This window comes from Elephantulus edwardii, unplaced genomic scaffold, assembly GCF_000299155.1.
Source record: "Elephantulus edwardii isolate Elephantulus edwardi_28Jun2011 unplaced genomic scaffold, EleEdw1.0 scaffold00145, whole genome shotgun sequence".
NCBI lineage: Eukaryota > Metazoa > Chordata > Mammalia > Macroscelidea > Macroscelididae > Elephantulus > Elephantulus edwardii.
Window position 1 is genome coordinate 1,188,816 of NW_006399895.1, and position 21,473 is coordinate 1,210,288.

The window sequence follows — 21,473 nt, forward strand, 5'->3', positions numbered from 1 at the left end:
CTTCCTAAACCACATGCCTCTGGAAACTCTTTGAACTGGGAGAAACGATGATGGGTATAGAAAGGCTTCATGCCTTTTGTTCATAGGGTCACTATGAGCTGTGCTCATTGAACAACATCTTAAAAAAGTACTTAGTCACCAGTATGGGGCTGGAATCCAGATTGGGAAGTCGTCTGGAGCAGCCAGATTCTATAGAGGTTTGTTTTCTAGTTCTGGTGAGGATTAGGGTGGAATGGTTACTTGCCATTGGGAGTGAGTTGATGGTATTCGGCTTCCAATTGGAAAAAAAAAAGACTGGTCAAACGTTCTTCTAAGTGGTATAGCACTGGTCTCTCCATTTGCTGTACAGAGGTAACTCATGGTGTCTGTGATGCTAATCACTGTAACACTGATGTGTCAAATGTGATAACGGTTCCCCATGGTGGACAGTGCTTGGTGGAGCTTCCCGATTAAAACAAGCTTGAAAGCAGGAGTAGCATCCACTTCTGAAATAGCTTGCCTATGGAAACGCTGTGAACTTGGACAAACAATGAAAGTTATACAAATGTTCAGGTCTTTCATTCATAGGGTCGCTGTGAGTCTCCTGTGACTCAATGGCAATTAACAACAGCCTAGTGACTGCAGGTGGGAGTGGGAGGCAGACTTGCTTCTCACCTCCTTTCACCCTGTTTCTTTCTCCCTCTTTTTCTCCGACTCTCTGCCTGTCCCTGTAGCTCTTTCTCTCACATTTCCTGTGTGTGTGCTGGTCTCTTTGTGTCTCTCTGTCTGCACCTCCCTCCTGCCGGAGTCTTTCTCCGCAGCAACCTCGCCTTCTGCCTCTCCCTTCCTCCTCCCTTCCCATTCATTCTCTTGAGTTCAATGCACACTGACATTGCTCCGTGGCACAGCGATAATTGCTATTCATTGCAATTACCCTGAAAAACTGCAAACCCTTTGCATTTCCTCTTCATCATTCTGGGCTCCTGTGTGTTGTCCTCGGCCCCTGTGAGGTGGGCTTCAGTATAATCAACATCCGCGGAAGCCTTTGCCACGGCTCCCTCTTGTCCCCTCCCCATGTGAGCAGCGTTCCCAGGCCCTTTGTACCTCTCTCTTCCCTTTGGCGTTTATCACTCTATTACCACTTAACTCTGGCTTTCCTGAGATGAGGGCTTTGCCTTCACCTCTCTTCTCTAGAGCCATTCATGGGCCACATGATGGAGGAGTGTGACCTTTCACCTGTAGTGTCTAATAGTGGTTGCTGATAGGTGCTTCTCACTTGGTGTCAACTCATCTTGACCCTGGATGGCAGTGTAGACTGTTCCATAGGACTTCTGAGACTACTGTCGTCTTTACACAAGCTGTTCCCTAGGTCTGTCTGCCAAGCTGCTGGATGGCTTCCAACTGCCAACCTTCTGGTTAACAGCCTAATTGCCCATCAATGTCTTACACTCTACTAACCAGAATATCCAGTTAAAACTGAATTCCTCCCTGAATCTTCCTGGATAATAGTTGTTGTTGTTTTGTGCTGTTGGGTGGGAATGGACTCGTAGCTAACCCTGGAGTGGGTTTTCAGGGACAGTAAAGCGCCTCTGCAGGAGACTGCCCATCTTTCTGGTGGATTCGAACTACTTGCCACTGCACAACTACTTTCACTGAGCCAACAGAGCCCCTGTACTCCAACACACACCATCCCTCCATGACCTGAGGTGCAGGTGAGAGAGAAGGAAAAGTGATTTAATACTGGAGTGAGATAGGTGAGAAGGAGGGAGGGAGAGAAAAAAACCCATCTCAAGTTTTGTTATAAGGCTCACTTAGAAATAAAAATGCTTCTTGGGACTTTCTTGATATCTTTAAACCCTTCAGAGGATGAAATCTCGTTTGAGGGCTGATGCTATTTAAGTACCTGAGCTTAATAAGAAATATATTTTTCAGCTGTGTGGCACTTACCGAATATCTAATAACCAAGGACCAAATTGTATGCAGCCCCTCAGCCACGCTAAACATCTCGTCGCAGATTATAAGAGGGGTTTGGTGTGGTGGTGTTTTTTCCCCATTCTGCAGCCAGATGCCCCGTGTTTTAATCGGCCGCCGTCTTGCAGGAGATTATTTTCAAAAGTGCCATTTAAGAATGGCTACTAAAAATATGTCCTCACGCAGAGGCTTAGCTCGAGAAATATTAATTTTCGACACAAAATCCTCTGGGAAGACGCTTGCAGAACCCGCTTAACACCTCCCAGCACCAGAGATTTCACAGCCTCTCTTTGGGCCCGGCCCTGTTTTCTGTCAATGGGCAAATATCTCAACTGACAGTATGTCCCCAGAACTAAAGCAAATGCTTCCTGTGCCTCATGGATTACTGAAATCACAGTTCATTCTTGTCTGCTCTGCTTGTGTTGGCAAGGAGCCTCAGTGACACAGTGCTTACGCAGCTGGCTGGTGTCTGGAAGGTCAGCGGTTCAAGCCCAACAGGTGCTCCTTGGAAGCAAGATGTGGAGGCCTGCTTCTGTGAAGATGACAGCCTTTGAAACCTTTGGCAGTTCTGCTCTGTTGTCAAGGAGCCAAAATTTGCCTCCACAACCACAGAGATTTATCCCTGAATTGCTTCTCATGCGGCTAGCTAGAGCCTTGAGAGAGTAGAATTGAGGGTTTCAGTGGACAGAGTCTGATCTCCTAAAGGTTGTGGATGCGACAGTCACTAGGAAATATATTTCTGTTGAGATGTGTGTCTCTTGGTAAATGCGGAGTGAACAGGCTTCTCATCAAACTTGTTCCCATGATGCTGCCAATAGAAAGCCTTAAAAAGTACCAAATAATTAAGCTGGCCGGCTTCTGACTTGCACTGTGAGTTGAAGGAGATATTCTGAGTGCAGGTTGCTGCTTCCTGTATGTCAGTGGGTTCCTGGTGGCTCTGTTTTATCTAGGGTTCTGCTCTCTGTAGGGGCAGAGCAGACGTGGCTGCCGTAGACCTTTGAGGTGGTGTTACTACGTTTGAGGGGACCGAAGGCAATGATAAAGCTTCCATGACTTGTGTCTTTTGTATCTCGGGCTTAATGATAATCAGCTTGGGAACAAATGTCCAGAAATGGTAGCCCTGAGACCTTTCTTGTCACTGATTCAGAAGAACCAGGATTTATGAGGCAATTCTGACTCCCATTCCGCTCGTTCCCACTTTTCCAAGAGGGTTCAGGAACACTTGGTTTGAGGTCGCCACAGGAGAATGGACAGGTCGTGACAGTGGTGATGGTCAGAGGGCCTCGAGGCCCTTTCTGCCCTTGTGAGTTACCACCTACCTCCTCCCTGGAATGAACTCATTTGCTGTACTTTTGTTTTCATCTAATCTCAAAGTTGGATTGATCTAAATCTTTAGCTCATGACACACACTTTCACTGGTCTGAACGAGGCCTGATCTCATTTCTAAAATAATTCTTTGCCTTCTGTGGAAGTTGCTCTCCTCTACCAATAGGTGGCACTTTGAAGGTATTGGGTTGCTTTGTTCTTGACCGTCCATTTGGCGTAAACGTTTCTCAGTTTACCACCATTCACATGGAGCTCTGGTGGCCAAATGGGCAAGGAGTTGCTCTCCCACTCCAAAGGCGAGTGATTTGAACCTAGCAGCTGCTCCATGGGGAAAAGATGGAGAGTCTCCTCCCATGCTATTTACAGCCTCAAAACCTATTGAAGGGTCAGCCATCGGATGGTTCCACATCACAGCCATAGCATAGGAGAGGCGTGGAACAACTTCACGAGGCTCCTGTAGAGGGTGATCTCGGCCAGCACCCCCGTGCCACGTGGTCACACTGTTCTTTTCTCTTTTCCTCTTTGTCACCCTCAAAAGATAGGACCTCTTAGCCTTTTTCATTCTGTCTTAACCATCATGCCTTGTCAGTCTTTACTGACTGAGACATATCCACTTAAATCCTAATTTAATTGCTTGTATTTCTGCTGAATTAACACACACAGTATTTCTAAGGATACATAATAAGCACATGATCATACTTGTAAAAACCCTCTAACTAAATGTACTTATTCCTTGATTTAACTTTAATCACTTTCTTTGTTGAGGATAATAGTTTCCTTCCCATTTGTCCCACTTTTTCCACTAGTTACAATGTCTTTCAAATTTTAAATATGTACTTAAAGATATTTAAGTGTGTGTGTGTATATATACATATGTATATATATGTGTGTGTGTGTGTGTGTATATATATTTGTGTATACCTGTATCTGTATCTTTATTTCTATATCTGTATCATCTATATCTATATCTGTCTCTATCTCTATCTCATTTGTTGTTGTGTACCATCAAGTTGGAACCCATAGCTGATCTTCCAGAGTGTTTTTAGAGGCAATTAATCACATGGGAGAAGATTGCCTATCCTTCTCCCTTGCGCGTGCGCGCACGCGCGCGCGCGTGTGTGTGTGTGTGGTTGGGTGTGTGGGTGTGTGTGTGGGTGTTCTCCTTTTAATCTCTCCTAAAAAGTAAAGGCCCATCCTTCCTTCTCTCTATCCTAACCCACCGTTGACTTATGACTGTTAAGCTAGGGTGTGAGCAGCTTCAATTTTGAGTAAAATCTGGTCATCAAAGTCATCGCAGATTTTGTTCTGGAAAGTTTTCACCTCCTTGGTGTGAATTTATGTAATCTTCTCTAAAATACAGTGCTTCTGCTTTGTGGTTCCTGAAGGTTGACTCCCTGGCCAGCTGGCTTGGAGGGACTATGCCTCAGTAGGGGACTGTCTCTTTTCCAGGATACAAGCAGTTTATGGAATTGGAAGGGAACAGATGCATCTTGGGAAATTATCCCAGATCTAGTTGTGAAAAGTCAAACTTTTGACTTCCCTTGACATGTTGTTCTGAAGAGTAATCTGTTCCTGCCAGACAGGGTGCCATCTGGGAATTGACCAGCGTCCCGGTCCTGAGTTACAGCCCTCGTATCTTTAGGATTTGGAAAGCAGATACTCGGGAGTCCAGGAGAAAATAATTTTGTTGACAGAAATTCAGATAGTCTTTTCTCAGATTCAAAAACTGAAACTTTATTGACATCAGAGACAGTGAGGGTGGCTTGAGAAATACCTGGTGGCCTCAGCCCAGCATTTGAGATCTAAGTTGGCCGAAGATTTTACCTTTTCTCTTATTTTATCATGGTGGAATGTGTGGCTTTCTTTGGACCATTTAGTGTTTGGCTGTCTCCCCAGTACCTGGCATAGAGCATGAAGTATCTGCAAAGTACATGCATGCACACATGAATGAACAAATGCACATTATCCCTCATCTCATCATAGCATCCATGCCATGGATGCCCAGAAGATGCGTGGGGAGGCCAATTGAGATGAAACACCCTTTGCCAGCTCCACATACCAGCCTGGGACTGTGAATCTCTTTATCGGCAGATGATCAACATTACTGCTTTAATTTTTTTTATTTGCTGTCATGTTTAAAGAGCTGCTCCTTATCTCTCGCCCCTGATTTTCCTGATGTCTCAATTTAAACAGTTTCCAATTTGAGCGTGAAATTATCCATCAGTCACAGGGGGACTTGTGCTTTCAGCAGTGGCTGTTGGAATGATCCAGAGCTTAGCTGGTAGAGTCATTGAGGGAAGAACAGGGGCTGACAGTAGAAGATTGCTGTGGAATGTTACCTCCCCTCTACCCCAGATAAGGATCCGAGTCTTGCGTATACCTTGAAGATCCAGTTTGGATGATTGTTGTTATTGTATGCAGTCAAGTCAATACTAACTCATAGCTGAATCTTCAGTGGCTTCTCAGAGACAGTAAATCTTACGAGAGATTGTTCATCCTTTGGGATTGAAGCTCAGTTTCTTAACACTAGACTACCAGAACTTCTGTAATATTGGACGATACCTCGGTCACTTATCCATGGGTGCTTATTAGTGTGCATTACATAGTAGGCGTGGAGCAGGGCCCCAAGGAGGCAGAGAGTAAGCTTAGACACTGCCCTTCAGATCTCACTGTCTGCTTGAGCTGAACTACCAGAACAGAAATCAGGTGCTCGCCAGATTTCAGGGAACTCTGATGACAACAAACTGGACCTCAGGGGCCCAACTCCAGTCAGCACACAATCTACCTCTGGGATCCATACTCCACAAGAGAGTCTGTAGACGTCTTGATACCAAGACTCCACCCCAGGCCAATTGAAAGAAAACCCCTGGAGTGGGGCCTGGATATCGTGAGTTTGCAGAATGCTTGAGTTATTTCTAACAGCTACAGCTGAGAACCACTGACAGCCAGAATTTATTGATGTTTTCCCTTTAATGAATTCGTTCGTCTTCTCTAGGTATAAAATAGCAAGTGCCAGTGCTTTTCCACTTGCTGGAATAATATGAGACAATTGAAAATAGTGCAACTTGGTTCAGGTACACCTTAGTCCTCACGATGACATCTTTACTTTTCTTAACACATTGAAGGGGTGTTTTGTAGCATTAGCCTCAGATGTATGTGAAAACTGAGCAGTTGATAAGGGAGTCCAAAGAAGAATGGACACATTCGAATTGCATGTTGGCAAAGAATATTGAATGTACCGCAGACAGCCAAAAAAAGAAACCAGTCTGTCTTGCAAGTATAGCCAGAATGCTTCAGTACTTCTGAAGCAAAAGTGGCGAGACTTTGTGTCCTTCACTTTGAACTTGTTATCAGGAGGGACCAGTTCCTGCAGAAGGATAGTGCACTTGGTAGAGAGGAAGCAAAAAATAGGAACCCCCTCACCAAGACTGATTGATACAATAATATGACTGATTGACACAGCAATAGACACAAGTGGTTGCTCTGCCTGCCTTCCAACATGGTTAAGAAGACACTATCTGAAAATCCATGCAAAGTTTTTAGTGCCTGGCACCTAAACAGTGTACTGTTGTTGGAGTTGACACTGATTAGTAGATAAAGCTTATCCAAGGGGCCTATTGCAAACTCTTGTCTTACTGATCTTTCTATAGAGTCCATGCCAAGTTTCTCAGCTTACTGCGTTCTACATTCTGTTCTTTGAAAGGAGAAACAAACAGACATGGTATATGTCTTCAAATAGCTCATCATTGCCTCATTCAGAGAAGAGATGGAGAGGTCTTTGCATTTCCCCTTTCAGGGCTTAGCCTTGCTCGGAGATGTGAATGTCAGAGGTGGAAGGAACCATCGAGATCATGGCTTCTATATGTGTTAGGATGCTCACAATGAAAGAAGCAGAAAATGAAGTGAGCTCTGGTGGTGTAATGGCAAGAAGCTGCACTGCAATCCTGAAGATGTATGGTTCGAATCCACCAGATGCTCTGCTGGAGAAGGAAGGGCAATCTCCTCCTGTGCCAGTCACATCTGATTCAATGGTACGCAACAAGAAAAGGCGGGGCGGGGCGGAGGAAAAAGAAAGATGCAGAAAATCATGTCCCAACCAATCTCTGCAAAGCAAAGAGTTGACTTAATTACATAAAGAAGTCCAGAGGGGTAGGCAGGCATGAATTCCATATTGACCCTTTAGAACATCATAGAACTCTGGTCTATTTCTGGATGGTTCTGATTGTCATCATCCTTTTCAGCATTGCCTCCTAAACCTTCTCCCCGCATGGAAATATCAGTAGCATCAATGATTGTTCCTTCTCATCCTCTGTGGAAGAGCAAGTCTATGTACAGCACTGCCAGTAACAGCTCCCAAGTTCACATCGAATGAGCCTAGGTGCTTGACCAGTCTTGGATGGGCCACAGTGACCAGAGGACTTAAGCTTCATAGTGCTGATCCTTGGATACCCTGGGTTCATGTCACACAAATCCTTTGATGGGATGACTTCCCAGGAAGGGAATAGGTCCTGGGCTATCAAGCCCTTATAGTCCACCTCTTTGTCTGACTTCTTTGTCTTGGAGAAGACCTTCAGAGCCAGGAAATTATTTGCCTGGTGTCATTCAGCATCTTAGAGCAGGAGCCAGGCTGTGGTTCCAGGACTGTACCCTCTTGATATCATGGTTGAGTCCCAAGAACATTTTCTCAGTGTCATTAGTTATGAAGGGGGTTGGGACAATCACACTCCAGGAGGTGTGATTATAGAAGGAATGTTAAATCGCCCCATGCTGGCCTCTTTAATTAGCAATACTTCATCATTTATTGCTTATTGACAAAAAAACAGGTTTCAAATCAGGCAAATTTCTTTGCAGGTTCTGCTTCTCTGTATTTGATCTCTGTGGGAGACGACTTGGGACTCTAATTGAGGGTTTGGGTGATCAACTTCTGAAGTCATCAATGTCAGCAAGCAGGGTCTGTGCACAGCGATGGTGGGACTGTTGTCTGGTTGGCTGTGGGAGGTCCTGCTAAGTGTGTGGATTGTTAACTTCCATGGAGGAGTATTTCTGGAACACAGTGTCTTGGTAGTCTTCAGTGGTGAACATCTCGGAGCAAGTTTGTCCAGGAGATAGGTTCTATCATGTGATGTAAACCTCATTGTGCTCATACATCCTGGTCCACGTATCTTCCTAGCTCATGGGACCAAGACCAAGGTCATTCTTAGCAACTCTTGCATCAGCTGAGAGCTCCTCCTGGGACATAATGTACAAATGCAATTCCACGATGATCACAGCAATAAAACTTCACTGCTATTGAGTTGGTTCAGACTCATAGCTACCTTGAAGAACAGATCAGAGCTCTCCACTAAGGTTTCCCTGCCTGTAGAGCTGTGTTATGCCCAACACCACTGGGGGGAATCTGTGACTCCACTCCTAGTGATGACTTCTGACTCTCAGTGACCCTCCAGTGGGCTTCTGAGCCTGTAAATCTTCATGGGCGCTGTCCATCTTTCTCACGAGGAGCAATTGGTAGATCCAGATTGCCAGCCTTTCAGTTATGCCCTGCAAGTTACACAGTTTGCCTCCAGAGCTCCTTATTGAGCCTCTAATGTAAAGCTAAGTAAAAACCATACACACTTCTTCCAGCTTACCTACAAGTTCAACTTAAAAGACATACCTGAGAATGGTTCTCGTTCACCACCCAGGACTGTCTGAACTGAAAATACCATGTATTGAGTACTGTGTTCTTTTCCAAGGGCTGCAGTACAGATGACCACAAACAAAGTGGCTTAAAGCATCATTAAGTGTGGACAATGACATACTCTCTCTGGAGACTCTAGGGAAGAATCTGTTCTGTGCTTTTCTCGTAGCGTCTACTGTTGCCAGCAGTGCCTAGGGCTCCTTGGCTTGTGGGTGCATCACTCCAATCTCTGTCTTCATCCGCACATGGTGTCGTCCTACATTTCTGTAGCTCTGTCTCTCCTCTTCTTTGCTGTGTCATGTTGGCATTAAGGGTTCATCCTCTCCTATATAATCTCATCTCCAACTTACTGCTTTTGTAACAACTCCATTTCCAAATCGTACCACGTTGTGAGGCTTTGAGAAGGTCATGGATTGAGAGTGGGGGTGGGAGTGGGCACATTATTCAAGAGACCTTTGGTCTTGTGATGGTTAGAATGGTTGGCTAATAGCCTGTAGGCTACTAACCAGCTGCCCCACGGAAGAAAGATGTGGCTGGCTGCTTCATTGAAGATTTACTGCCTCGGGTAAAGCCTGTGGTGAAGCTCTGCTCTGTCTTGTAGGTTCCCTGTGGGTCAGAATCAACTTAAAGTCAACAAGGTTTTTTCTTCTTTTGTGTTCTTCCACCCAAGGCAAAAGCTTTTTATTATAGAGAAGAAAGCATGTTTGGAATTTGAAAAAAATGTTATCATACTTGCTATTGTGTGGCCTTGGAGAGTGAGTGCTGGCCCTCACCAAGGACCAGGAAACAGAGACAGGAAAGCCGGGCTCAGGGAAGCTGTGTCATCTGCTCAGTTTTATGATATTATGGCCCAGGTCGCCCTTACCCTCTAAGGCATCTTTGTGTAACAACCTCAGGAACTAAAAAGATTTTGGAGAAACACCCTCCCTTACCTCTAAACAGTTCCCCTGAAACTGCACCTGTGAAGTGACTCTGTTGTTTGTAAAGTGAAAAAACAAACAAACAAAACCGAAGAAGTCCCCAAGAAGGATCCTGGGAGAAAACAACCCAGTTATTGGCTTTTCTCTTCAAATTTACAGTGAACATGGCACCTCCACACCTGTGTGATCCTGTCTTAGTACTTTTCACATTAAAAATGCTGTTCACAGGTGTAATCAACAGTGGATGGCTCAGGTGTGCACACGTCTGACCCCCTGAGTCGTCATTTCCCACAAGAAACTGCCTTTTAAAGATGCAGGGCTTCCTCATGCATAAGAAGGGAGGTGGGGTTGCCTTTCAGGGAGAGGGGCTGGGTTCTTGTTTTGTGTCCAGGTTTCTTCTAAGGAGGATCAGGAGTGGCAGAGAGAGCTTAGCCAGATTTGGCCATGAATTCTTGCCGTGTCCTCGCGCACATCACTCAGCCTCTCTGGAGCTCTTGCAGTGTCTGAGAAGCATCGTGCCCATGTTGTCAGGTTGCCCACAGGCCACGAGTGAATCTGTGTTAAATGCCACTTCTCTTCATTCCATGTCCAACAGGAGCTGGGGGCACATTTTCTTCGTAAACCACTGCAAGGCTTTTTTTTGATGCTGTGGAGCTCAAAGACTATTCCACAAAGAGTAAGGTGTCTCCGAGGAATTGCAAATAATTTTTCCACATCTGCTCAGCTATCATTTCAGGGTAGCGTGGGCAAACATTTTTCCTGTAAACAACCAGAGGGTAAATATTATAGGCTTCACTCCATACAGTGGCATTCACAACAACTCACCTTGACTATTGTAGAGTGAAAGCTTCTATAGAGAAGACACAAATGCCACCTAAGTGTGACTGTATGCCATTAAAACTTTATTAACAAAGACAGGCTGGATTTGACCCGAGGGCCATGGTTACCAGTACCTGATTTAGCATGTGGGGATGTGTACTGGGTTTCAGTGATGAAAATGCAGAAATGCATGCATTTACCTCTGTGGCTGCTTAGGGGTACTTTGTTGGGAAAGAGCATTTGGGTTAAGAGGCAACTCAGACATCTCCTGTTTGCCTTACACACTGAGTGCACCCAAAGCCAATATTATCTGCACAAATAGCCTCTTCTGGCCTGCTGTTTAATCCCCTTTGACATCGTTTAAAGCTGTTAAATACTGCCGAGATTCTCCCGTGCTCCTTTCTAAGCGGCAGTTTTAGTCATGTCTACACTGCATTTAACAAAATCATCCATCCAGCCCCAGGTAGAAGGTACACCATGGTGCCAGTGGGAACAGCTTTGGGTTTGAGAGTTTGCGTAACTCTGCCTTTCCGTGGTCTCCTCTTGCCTCAGTTTCCCTGGATATTATGTAGGTGTTAAAAATGAATGAGTGAGTGCGTGAGACAATCTGTTCACCTTTTCTAAACCTTTCATTTCCAAACAAATCACAATTGTCTCACTTTTTGAGAAAGAGTTCTTTAAACTTGCTTTGGGACTCAACATGAGAAATAACATATAATTAGCTGGAGCTCAGGATTTTCTTTTTCTTTACAGTTTTATTTTTCCATTTGAGAGGAAATTTCTGTTCAATGAATTAAGGAATTGAATTTGACAGATGCATATATCCATGTAAGCCAAACGCCTATAAAGATAGTAGACATTTACCTTTGCCCCCTGCCTGCCCTCTACCCCGTCACAGTCAACCCCAGTCCCCTCACCCTTAGTATTTCTGTGATAGATGTAAATATTATTTTTAAGTATTAGTGTTTATACGTCTATAATATATGAAAGAGTAGCAACTCATATATGCAGTAATATTTATTATAAGCCATACCATGGACTTCTAGGAGAACAAACAGGTTCATCCTAGAGAGGGTTAAAGCAGGCTGCTCCTTGGAGGCAAGGATTCTGAAGCTTTGTCTGACATACTTTGGACATGTTGCAAGGTGGGATCAGTACTTGGAGAGGGTCATCATGCTTGGGAGGGTGGAGGGACAGCACAGGAGAGGAAGACCCTGGATGAGATGGATTGATTCAGTGACTGGGGTAAAGAGTAGGTGTGTCAGAGACAATAAGATTGGCTCAGGATAGAGCAGGGTTTAGGGCTATTGTACATGAGGTCCCTATGAGACACAGGCGACTCAATGGCACACCATAACAACAACAGCAATCACGTTTTAGCATGAAAAAGCAATCCCCCCCCTTGCCTCTGATTATGTTTTCCCTGCCTTTCCCCCCAGCCCTCCCCAGTTGTCAGTTTCTTGTGTTTCTCTCTAGAAATGGTTGTTGCGTGTCCAGACACACAGGCACACACCCCTCCTGACTTCTTCGTGAAGCTGGTAGCTTAGAGTGTGTGTGTTGTTCTTTCTATTTGACATGACAGCTCAGAGATTAAAGTACAAGCGATCCACGTTCTTCTGTAATAGCTGTGTAGTCTGTTCTGACTGCACCTTATTTTCATCACTCATATCCAGTGCTTTGTGACTGGGAGTCGTGTTGTAGAACACATCTCCTGTACACACACCTTCATGTGAGCATGATTCATGCATCCTCATTCCTTGCAAAGATTCTAGATGGACTGCTCTTAGCAAATTAATAAATCAGGTCATCTCCACATGCCTCTGTCCTCCAACAGTCTAGTCATCCATCTGCCCATTTGTGCATCTGCTCATCTGTCCATCCAGCAGAAACCTTCACCAAACATCAACTACATGCCTCTGTGAACACTTGTCCTCCAGATCCTTCTGCTCTGCCAGGGACAACAGACACATTAGAAAATCAATGGTAATGCATAGAAGTGTGGTAGTGCAAGCCTGTGCAGTGTTCCAGGGCCACTCAACACGCTGCAATGAGACCATCCTTAAGGCTCTTCTCAGCCAGCTTTATTGCCATCAGAGTCTTAAACCACAACTTACTTCCAGGCCCAGCCCTTATTGCCATCAGAGTCTTCGACCACAGCTTATTTCCAGTCCACACTTAGGTCTATTGCCTCTAGTTGTGTGTTTGTGAAACAAGCAAATAAATTAGTAAACTGGTCAGCACAGAACCCTGAGCATGGACCAGCCCCAGCGCTGCCTCCTGGAGGTTCTAAGAACCCAGGCCTGGAGGATTTTGGTGATGAGATAAGGAGGCCTTTCCGTGCCCATCTGGCTTGGTCAGCTGTGCCAGAATGCAGCCACACCATTTCACGTGCCAGTGCTTATTAAAAAAAAAATTCAAGAAAGCAGAGAGATTCTAATGGAAAGGTATAATTTTGGATAGTGAGAACTGAGAGCAAATTGCTTAAAGGAAGGCTATTTGGAAACAGGGATAAGTGAGAAAGCGACTCTGGGAAATAAATTGAGAGTGTCACTGTGGGGTTGTATAAAGATGTGTCTCCCTGCAGATTCTTTTTCCCCCCCTTTTCTTCTGAGCAGCGAATCCGAGACCCTGTACTGGACAGAGAGAGTAAGATCTTCCTCTCTGTAGATGAAATTATTCTTTCCACACATAAAGAGTTAGAACTTGCTATGACATAGTGTTAGGTTTTTTTAAAAACTTTCTCTTTTTTTTAGGGGTTTTTTTGTGTGTTTTTTAAATTGAGATTTTAATGAAAGTTTACAAGGAACTTGAATTTCCATTCATTCATTGTTGCACATCCTCCGCCCTGCCCCTCTCTCCACTAGTTCACTTTAAAAAAAAAAGTTCTTTCCTTGTTTTACAGTTCCCTACCCCACCCCAACCCTGACCACTTTACTATGCAGCCCTTTCTGGACTCTTGGCTATGACATATTCTTAACACTTGAATGAGATCTAGTTGAGATGGATTGATTCAGTGACTTGGGTAATGGGGTTAAGTGTGTCAGAGACAATACAATTGGCACAGGGTAGAGCAGGGCTTAGGGCTGTTGTACATAGGATCTCTATGGGTCGCAAGCGAGTTGATGGCACCTAACAACATCATCATAGCTTTTACCGAGTGTTGTAATGTAATGCAGTGGGTGCATTTTGTGGCAGTGAACAAGTCCTCTTGCTGTTACCTGTGACATGAGATGACCCCTCTACCCACAGGACTGTTGGGAGGACACTGCAGGAAGCTGGCCTGTGAAAGCACAGTGTAAGGTGGACTGGGTAGAGACACTGGGGGCAGGGTCCTGGTGTTTGTACAACCCTGAGGACTGGGAGTGTGGCCAGTCCTAAGGAGGCGAAGACCCTCAGCCTGTCCCTGATTCTTCCCTGATGCAGTCGTGCCTGGGAGATGCCCTTTTCTCCATGGCTTTGGCAAGCTGTTGATTTGGTTTCTCTTAAAAACGTAAAGAAACCTTTGTAGAGCACAGAGGAGACACTTGTCATTGTCCTTGGCCATCTACTTCCCAGCTTTGAGGAGCTCCCACCCCTCGCGCAGGAAGCAGGATGAGCCAGCATCAGAGGGTATGTGGACACTGCACTAGGAGCCTCGTGACCAGGGGTCTCTCTCAGCTGCCTGTGCTTGATCTGCAGCCGCCAAGCAGCCTGGGAAATGCCAAGTCACAAGACACGATGGAAGCATATTTGCTGATGAAGCAATCTCTGTTGGTCTTGACTCTCACTTCACATCCTGGGATGCAGCTCGGTTGTTTTACCAGGAGGACCCAGGAATATCTTAGTGCTCTTTCTCTCCTTGCATGGACTCTGTTTCCCCTGGCACCCACATGCTGCCATGTGATTCGTATGGGCCTGATGGTTGATGGCCTTTTCTGAAGATCAGAGAGAAGCACTTGAAGATGGCCATGACACTCATCATTTCTTTATGCCCACATTGAGGGGAAGCGGATAAAAAACATACACCCCAGAGATGTGTCTTCCTTAGAGTGGGGAGTTCTTGTGGCTGGTATCCAACATCTCACAAAGCAGTCTCTGCCCTCCACGTTCTTTTATTCCCAGGAGATGACACAAAGCCAGCTTCTTGGAGGCTTACGATAAACCCGGGCAGTATCTAACATCAGTCTGGGCAGACAGCATGAAAAGAGAAATCTTTAAGATGTTTAATAAGCTCACCCATCAGTTATGATTATGCGATTACTGTGGAGCCTCACCTGCTTGTCGGGGCTGCTTCTGTGAATGCAGGAAGCTCAGGTCCCCACCTTCCCACCAGCCACCCTCAAATCCAGAGACTCATAAATATCTCCTGGCTTGGCGATGCCAGTAATGCCACATAATTAGAAGGAAAGCCTTTAAGTCACAAAGATTTAATGGCTCACAGGTACTTGTGACCACTGCCCAGGATGTTCCCTGGAAGGCAGCATGCCTGAGGGGAAAGTATCAATCAAGAAAATGCCATCTTGTGAGAATCGATCACCTCTGAAGAAGCTCTCTGTTCCTCGTTGTCCTCATAAACACCGTCACGCCTTTCAAGGCGGCCTTCAGGTTCCTTCTGCTTTGCAGCATTGCTACAGCCAGAACCTTCTTAACTGTGAAAGAGGTGCCTTCAACACCAGCGCTGCTCTCTTACAGGCTGAAATGGGGCAGGCTTTAAAGAAAATGGGGACTTAGCATAAGGCTGGCACTGGTGTGTAATCAATAGCCTGTAAGAACTATTTGGGGTTTTAAAAAAATTTTTTAAAATTATTTTGTGTGTGTGTGTACTGTCAAACTGGATCTGACTGGTACAGGAGGAGATTGCCCCTCCTTCTCCAGCAGAGCATCTGGTGCATTCGAACCGTGTGCCTCTGGGATTGCAGTGCAGCTTTTTGTCACTAGGCCACCAGAGCTCTCCTGAGAACTATTTGTTAAGAGTCATATCTTTCTCCATTTAATGGATTTCAGTTCACCCCACCCTTCTTCAAGATCGGGAGCTATAGGCTTTAATTCTGGGTTCTTGGTTTTGTTCTATCAGTTCATATACCAGGAACAAAAATTACCCCAGTGGTCCATGTACAGCACACAAATTGTTGCTAGGTACCATCGAGTTCACTGTGACTCCCAGTGACCATAGAACCTTGTGGATCTGGACCTTGCCATCTCCCATGCCATCCTCAAAATCTCTAAGACGCTCAAGCCCCTCACTCTAGTCACTGTGTCAATCTAATCTAGTTGAGAGTCTTCCTTTTCCTCTGATCCTCCACCTTTCCCATTGCCACCCAGGTGACCAGCAATACCAGGGAGATCCTCCTTAGAATAACCAACCAATTAAGGTCACCGGAGGAGCCTTTGCCCAAGGATTAAGGACAGAAGGCAGATAGCACAGAAGGATTCATAGACATGAGAATTACAGGCAGGAAGTGCAAAGAGTTCAAGTAGATTGTGGTTGTTGTAATTAATGTTATAAAACAAATGTGTAAGAGTGATTCAATGAAAAACTAATCTGCTTTGTAAACTTTGACTCAAATCATCATTTAAAAAAAAAACATCCAAGAGTTTCTCCTCAGACCCCTTTTTCTACCCCTGACGCCATCACATCTGAGGCTAAGGAGGAACTGGAGAAAAGAAGGAATGAGCACTGTTGTGTCATGTCCTGAGATGGTGCTGGAATCTTGGCAGCTTCCGGGTCAAAGGGATGCTTGGCGCGAGGGGGAGGAGCTGACCCTACAGCGCCTTCCTCCACCCCTTTCTGTCTCTGATCTCTGATGCCCCAAAGTGGGAAGGAAGGCGGCTTCTGCCTCCCAGCAAGATGCGTGGGACCCACGTGGGAAAGACTGTTGTATTTTCTTTGCATAATGGTACGATTCACAGCTAAATGAATGCATTGTGTGTGTCTGCTCAACGTTCCACAGTGAGAAGATGCAATACTGTAGAAGGTGCCGTGCAAAACACATGATACAAATTCTTGGGGCTTCTCTCTGCAGGGTACTGCACTGCTGTCCTTCAGAGACTCCCATCCCAACCTTGTTGATAACACAGACATTCTAAGCTATGTTCAGGAAGCATATTGCGTGTTTGCAACTTGTATTCTGCTTTCTTTTAAAAGCACGAAAACAAAAGCTAGGTACCACAATCTTTTTTTTTCTTCTCTGTGCCATTAACTATTTATCAAAAGCACTCTTAGGGGCATACTGCGTTTTTATTTAAAATTTTCATTGGTAATGCATTGATTTACTTATTCATGCATATTTATCAAGCAAATGTTTTCTTTCTATCTCTCCACCCTTCACTCTACCCCTTGGGTCCTCTTAGCTTGATCCAACTCCTTCAACTCCTAGTCAGTTCAGATCAGATCAGATCAAAACAAGAAACTCATTCTCTGGGAACAGTATCAATGTCATCACTATTGAGCATTGGCTAAGTGCTGAACATTGTGTTAATTGCTTTGTCTAATAATTGCAAATCTCTGTGGCAACTGAGAATTGATGTCCTCCTCCATTTCAGGGGGTCCAGGCTTGTGGGGGAGGGGGCGGGTTGAAGGCTTGGGGCTGGGAGTTGATTACTCAGCCAGTCGAATGCCTGCTGGGCCCCACACCCTCTTCCAAGGAGTCTGTTCAGGACACTGAGCGGTGTGGGTGGAAACTCACGGGCACCGGTCGTCGTCTTAAGTGGCCCATTTATGTCAGAGGAAAGCCAGTTGTGTTGACCCACTTTCTCTCACAGCGTTGGGGGCAGGAAGAAGCCCATGAGGGTAGGCATGACCTCTTTGCTCTTGTATTGGCTGTATGTGTGGGCCCGCGTGCATGTGACATCCACTGTGAAGACAATATGTTACCCACCACACATCTGGTGCTTGACATCTCATATCCTAATTAGGTCTTTATCGCTCCAAAATTACGTGCTTCTGCACTCCTGCAATTACCGCAATAGGATTAGAAGTCCTTTTTCCCTAGGAAATAATTGAGATCCCTCATGGTGGCATGTTTTTATTGCTGCAGCACTGTCCCAACCGGCCCTCTGGAAAGTCTCTCGGTGTTTTTCCAGGGCCCGCATCGCCACCTCACTCCTAACGGGATCTGTGCAGCCAGCCGTTCCTGAGAGATAAGAGTTCTCGTCATCATGCAAACCATGGTAACCAATTTGCGTTTTCTCTCCCTCCCTCTCTCCCCATCCCTGATGGCAGGTGCCCGGAGACTTGAGTCAAACATCTGAAGACCAAAGTTTGTCGGATTTTGAAATGTAAGTTCCCAGCATCTGTTCATGAGGGGCTCTTAAGGAATGGATCTCTTTGTTGGACTTTTTGTCTGAAGAGGCCACAGCAGGAAACTAAACCATTGTTCACGTGTGGTCTCGGCTGATGTGGTTAGGGCAAAGGCAGACCTATGTCCACTTGAGACTGGTCATCAGACATGCACTCTTGGGGTGTGTAACACATCTTTCTGACCTGTACTAGGAGATTTTATGTCAGAATTTAATCCACATCTCTGTATGGCCACCGGCCAGCTGAAACTGAGGAACAGCTGCCCGCTTCTCACAGTTTGCCACACTCGTCACTTCTCCCTATTACCTTACCCCTGCCCACTCTGCTCATTTCATGATCCATGTGGCTCCTGTCAAACTCAAAAGCAAAGAATTGCCGTGGAATCAGAACTGTGTCATAGGGGATTCTCCAGAGGATTTTTAGAGGCTGGATATCACAGAGGAGGAGATTTCCCATCTTTCTCCAGAGAAGCAGCTGGTGGATTCGAATTTCATGCCTTTGGGTTGGCAGCGCAACTCCTTATCCACTAGGCCACCAGAGCTCTGTATTTACTGTTCTTAGAAGCAACAATAGTTCAGTGCCTTGGTCTGCTTTTTGGTCACACCTGAGTCCATTTGGTGCTCTTCAGGAGTTTAATTTGGTACTTAAACCATCTATTTCTGAGAATATTGTCTTGGTTTGGGGACAAGTAATCTTGGGCTGCCAAAGAAAAGTGGATGAAGCTTACATTAGGGGCCAGATAGAACTGCTCTCTTCTCCTGGTCATTTGTTCTGAATAGGAAGGTTAAGCCTCCCAAAGAGAAAGCATATACTGGTAAAAGCCCAGTTCTGAGAGGCAGATGGGGCATCCCTGGAAAGAGCCAGGCAGACCTGGAAACTCAGCTCCAGAGCTCACAGCAGCGTGTCCTGGACAAGCCCTGTCCCCCTGCTGAGCCTAGTTTCCTTATTCACACCTTGACGTTCATGACTCCAGCCTTGTAGAGCTGTGACAATGATGGGAGTAAGATAATGATAACCACAGAGGCCTCACGAAAACACTCAGTCCTCCTGGTGGTTAGGGGTCTGGAGGAGGTTGGTGGGGTCAATAGCAGGAAGAAGTGGTGGTGGTCAAGAGGAGACAGAGAAAACCCAAGGTGGGGTGACGGCCATGAGTTCATGGATAGGAATAAGCTGTAAAGAGGACAACAGTACAAAGACATCGTGGCAGAGAACGAAGGGGGACAGTCCAGGATGAGGGGCCGAAGGGAGCTCCAAAGATGAGGAGAGAGTCCCTGAGGAGACTGAAGGGACTTGTTATGAGCCCAAGACTTTCCCAAGTACCCGTAAAGTGCTTGACAGGGGCATGAATAGGCTGTGATCCCCAGCCTCTTGCTACCTCCTTTAATGCAAGCCACCCTTGTCTCTTCCCGGGAGACTTACCGCCTCCTCTTAGTCTGTTCTGCACTGAAGTAAGACAGAGGTGTGGCCACTCATTGCCCGCTGTCATCAGCCTTGATGCGCAGAGACCATGCAGGACAGAGTAGAATTGCCCCCCAGGGTTCCTAAGGCTGTCACCTTTACAGAAGAGAGCCCTGCTGTGGTGGTTCAGGAATTCAACTGCTACCCAAAAAAATCCTTTGTTTGAACCCACCAGCCTTTCTGTGGGATGAAGATGGAGCAGTCTGTTTCCATAAAGTTTACAATCCTAGAGCCCTGTGTGCTACAAGTTTGCTGAATTGGAATCGACTCAAAGGCAGTGTGTGTTGGTTTTTGAATCTTTACAGAAGCAGACCACCGCATCTTTCTCCCCAGGAACAACTAGTAGATTTGAACCACCAACCTTTTGAACCGTAGCCCACACTTAACCACTGTGCCCCCGGGGCTCCTTCAGAAGAAGCGTTTTCAATGTTTCCTCTCTCTGAACATGAAGACTAGAATCTTTCATGTATTTACCCAAGAAGGGCCCTGACCACCTCTCCAACCACTTCCTCGCTGCCTGCCTCACCCTGATCCTTCCCTCTCGGGATCTTTATCTTATTTGTTTAACACACACCACAAACATTTACTCTGCCTCTGCTAACTTTCTCAGTCCACAGCACGCCTCTGAGATTGGCTTCACCCTTTAGCAGGTGAGCTCCAGCAGAGATTCAAACCCAGGCAGTCTGGATCTATGCTCTGTACGCTTTGCAAATTATTGTCACCCTGCCAGCAGCCCTGTTCTTAGATGCCCCTCTGCAGAGTGGCTGACTCTTCCCTGTACTCCCTGAAGCCTAGCTCTAATACTGCTCCCGATGCAGCCCTCTCTGATACCGATGCCCCAGACCAAGTCAGGCCCCTGCTGCTCTCTGTCCTCAGCGTGAAGTGTTTCTTGATGGCACTGTTTAGTTCCCCTATTGTTTTCTTTTAAGAAGTTACTATCAATCCTGACTCATGGTGACCCTGTAGTACGGAGTGGATCTGCCCTGTCGTGTTTCCAAGCCTGTAACTCTTTACAGAAGTGTGCTGCATGTCTTTCTCCCAGGAGCATCTCGAGGATTTGAACTGCTAACCTTTTGGTTAGCCACTGGGCACATACCCGCCAGCCTCCTTTCACATTGCCATAGTGGTAATGGATTATTTTATGAGGATTAATCTTTCTTATGTTAAACTGTACTTTCCATGAGGGCAAGGACTTTTGTCTGCTTTTTTTTTTTACTGTTCTGCCTCTGTTAGTTAAAAGAGTACCTGCTGGCACATAGTAGGGTCTAACGAAAACTTCCCTAATCAGTGGCCAAATGAATGCGCAAAGAAATGAACAAATGAATTACCCTCTAAGAGGGAGATGATGCGTAAGCAGTCAACTATGGTGCAGGGTGGTGTTTTGAAAAGGGGGTAACCTCAGCCTGGGAGGTGGCCCACCCTCAGCTATGCAGAAAAGCCTTTGAAAACCAGAGTGCTGGTCATGCTGCAGCAGCAGAGCCAGTGATGAGAGGCAGACACTAGTTCTAGACACTACTGCCATCTGGGCATCTCCACGGACCCTAGGCCAGTAGATCACCTAGTTTGATGGCTCCGTGTTGCCGTTTGGCCTTTGAGCTCTGGGGAAGTGAGCAAGCAGACTCGTTTACTCAACAGAGGAGATCACCACCTCAATGCCAGGCTTGGAGGAAGGCTACTTCCAGAGTGAATGTTACCTGAGGGTTATTCTTTGTGCAAAAGGATACTCTTTACGCTGGATGTTATGGAATCTTCCATCATTCAAGTCCAGGAGACTGGTGACATTTTATGAGCTGCTCTTTAAAGAGGGAGTGCTCAGGAGAAAGCATTTAACCCTGCAGCAGCTTGAAGCAGAGGCGAGGGCTGGGACCTCCCAGGAGTACACACAGCACTGTTGGCAGAGCTCTTTTGACTGGTGTTAAAAATTCCACAGCAGGCAACTTGTCAGCTCTGCCTGGTTTGGGTCCAGCCAGATGGGAGTTGGTTGTGATTGCTGCTACTATTGTTGGAGGGTGTGTGTGTGTGTGTGTGTGTGTGTGTGTGTGTG

The 21,473-nt window shown here is 45.9% G+C and overlaps 1 protein-coding gene across 1 annotated transcript in view; it reads left to right on the forward strand.

The window, feature by feature from the left end:
• SNX29 (sorting nexin 29) overlaps positions 1–21,473 on the forward strand; it is a 587,794-nt gene that overhangs the window by 385,815 nt on the left and 180,506 nt on the right. The window contains exon 16 of the mRNA XM_006894494.1: positions 17,894–17,949. Within this exon, the coding sequence (XP_006894556.1) occupies positions 17,894–17,949 (56 nt within the window). The remainder of the gene's footprint in view (positions 1–17,893; positions 17,950–21,473) is intronic.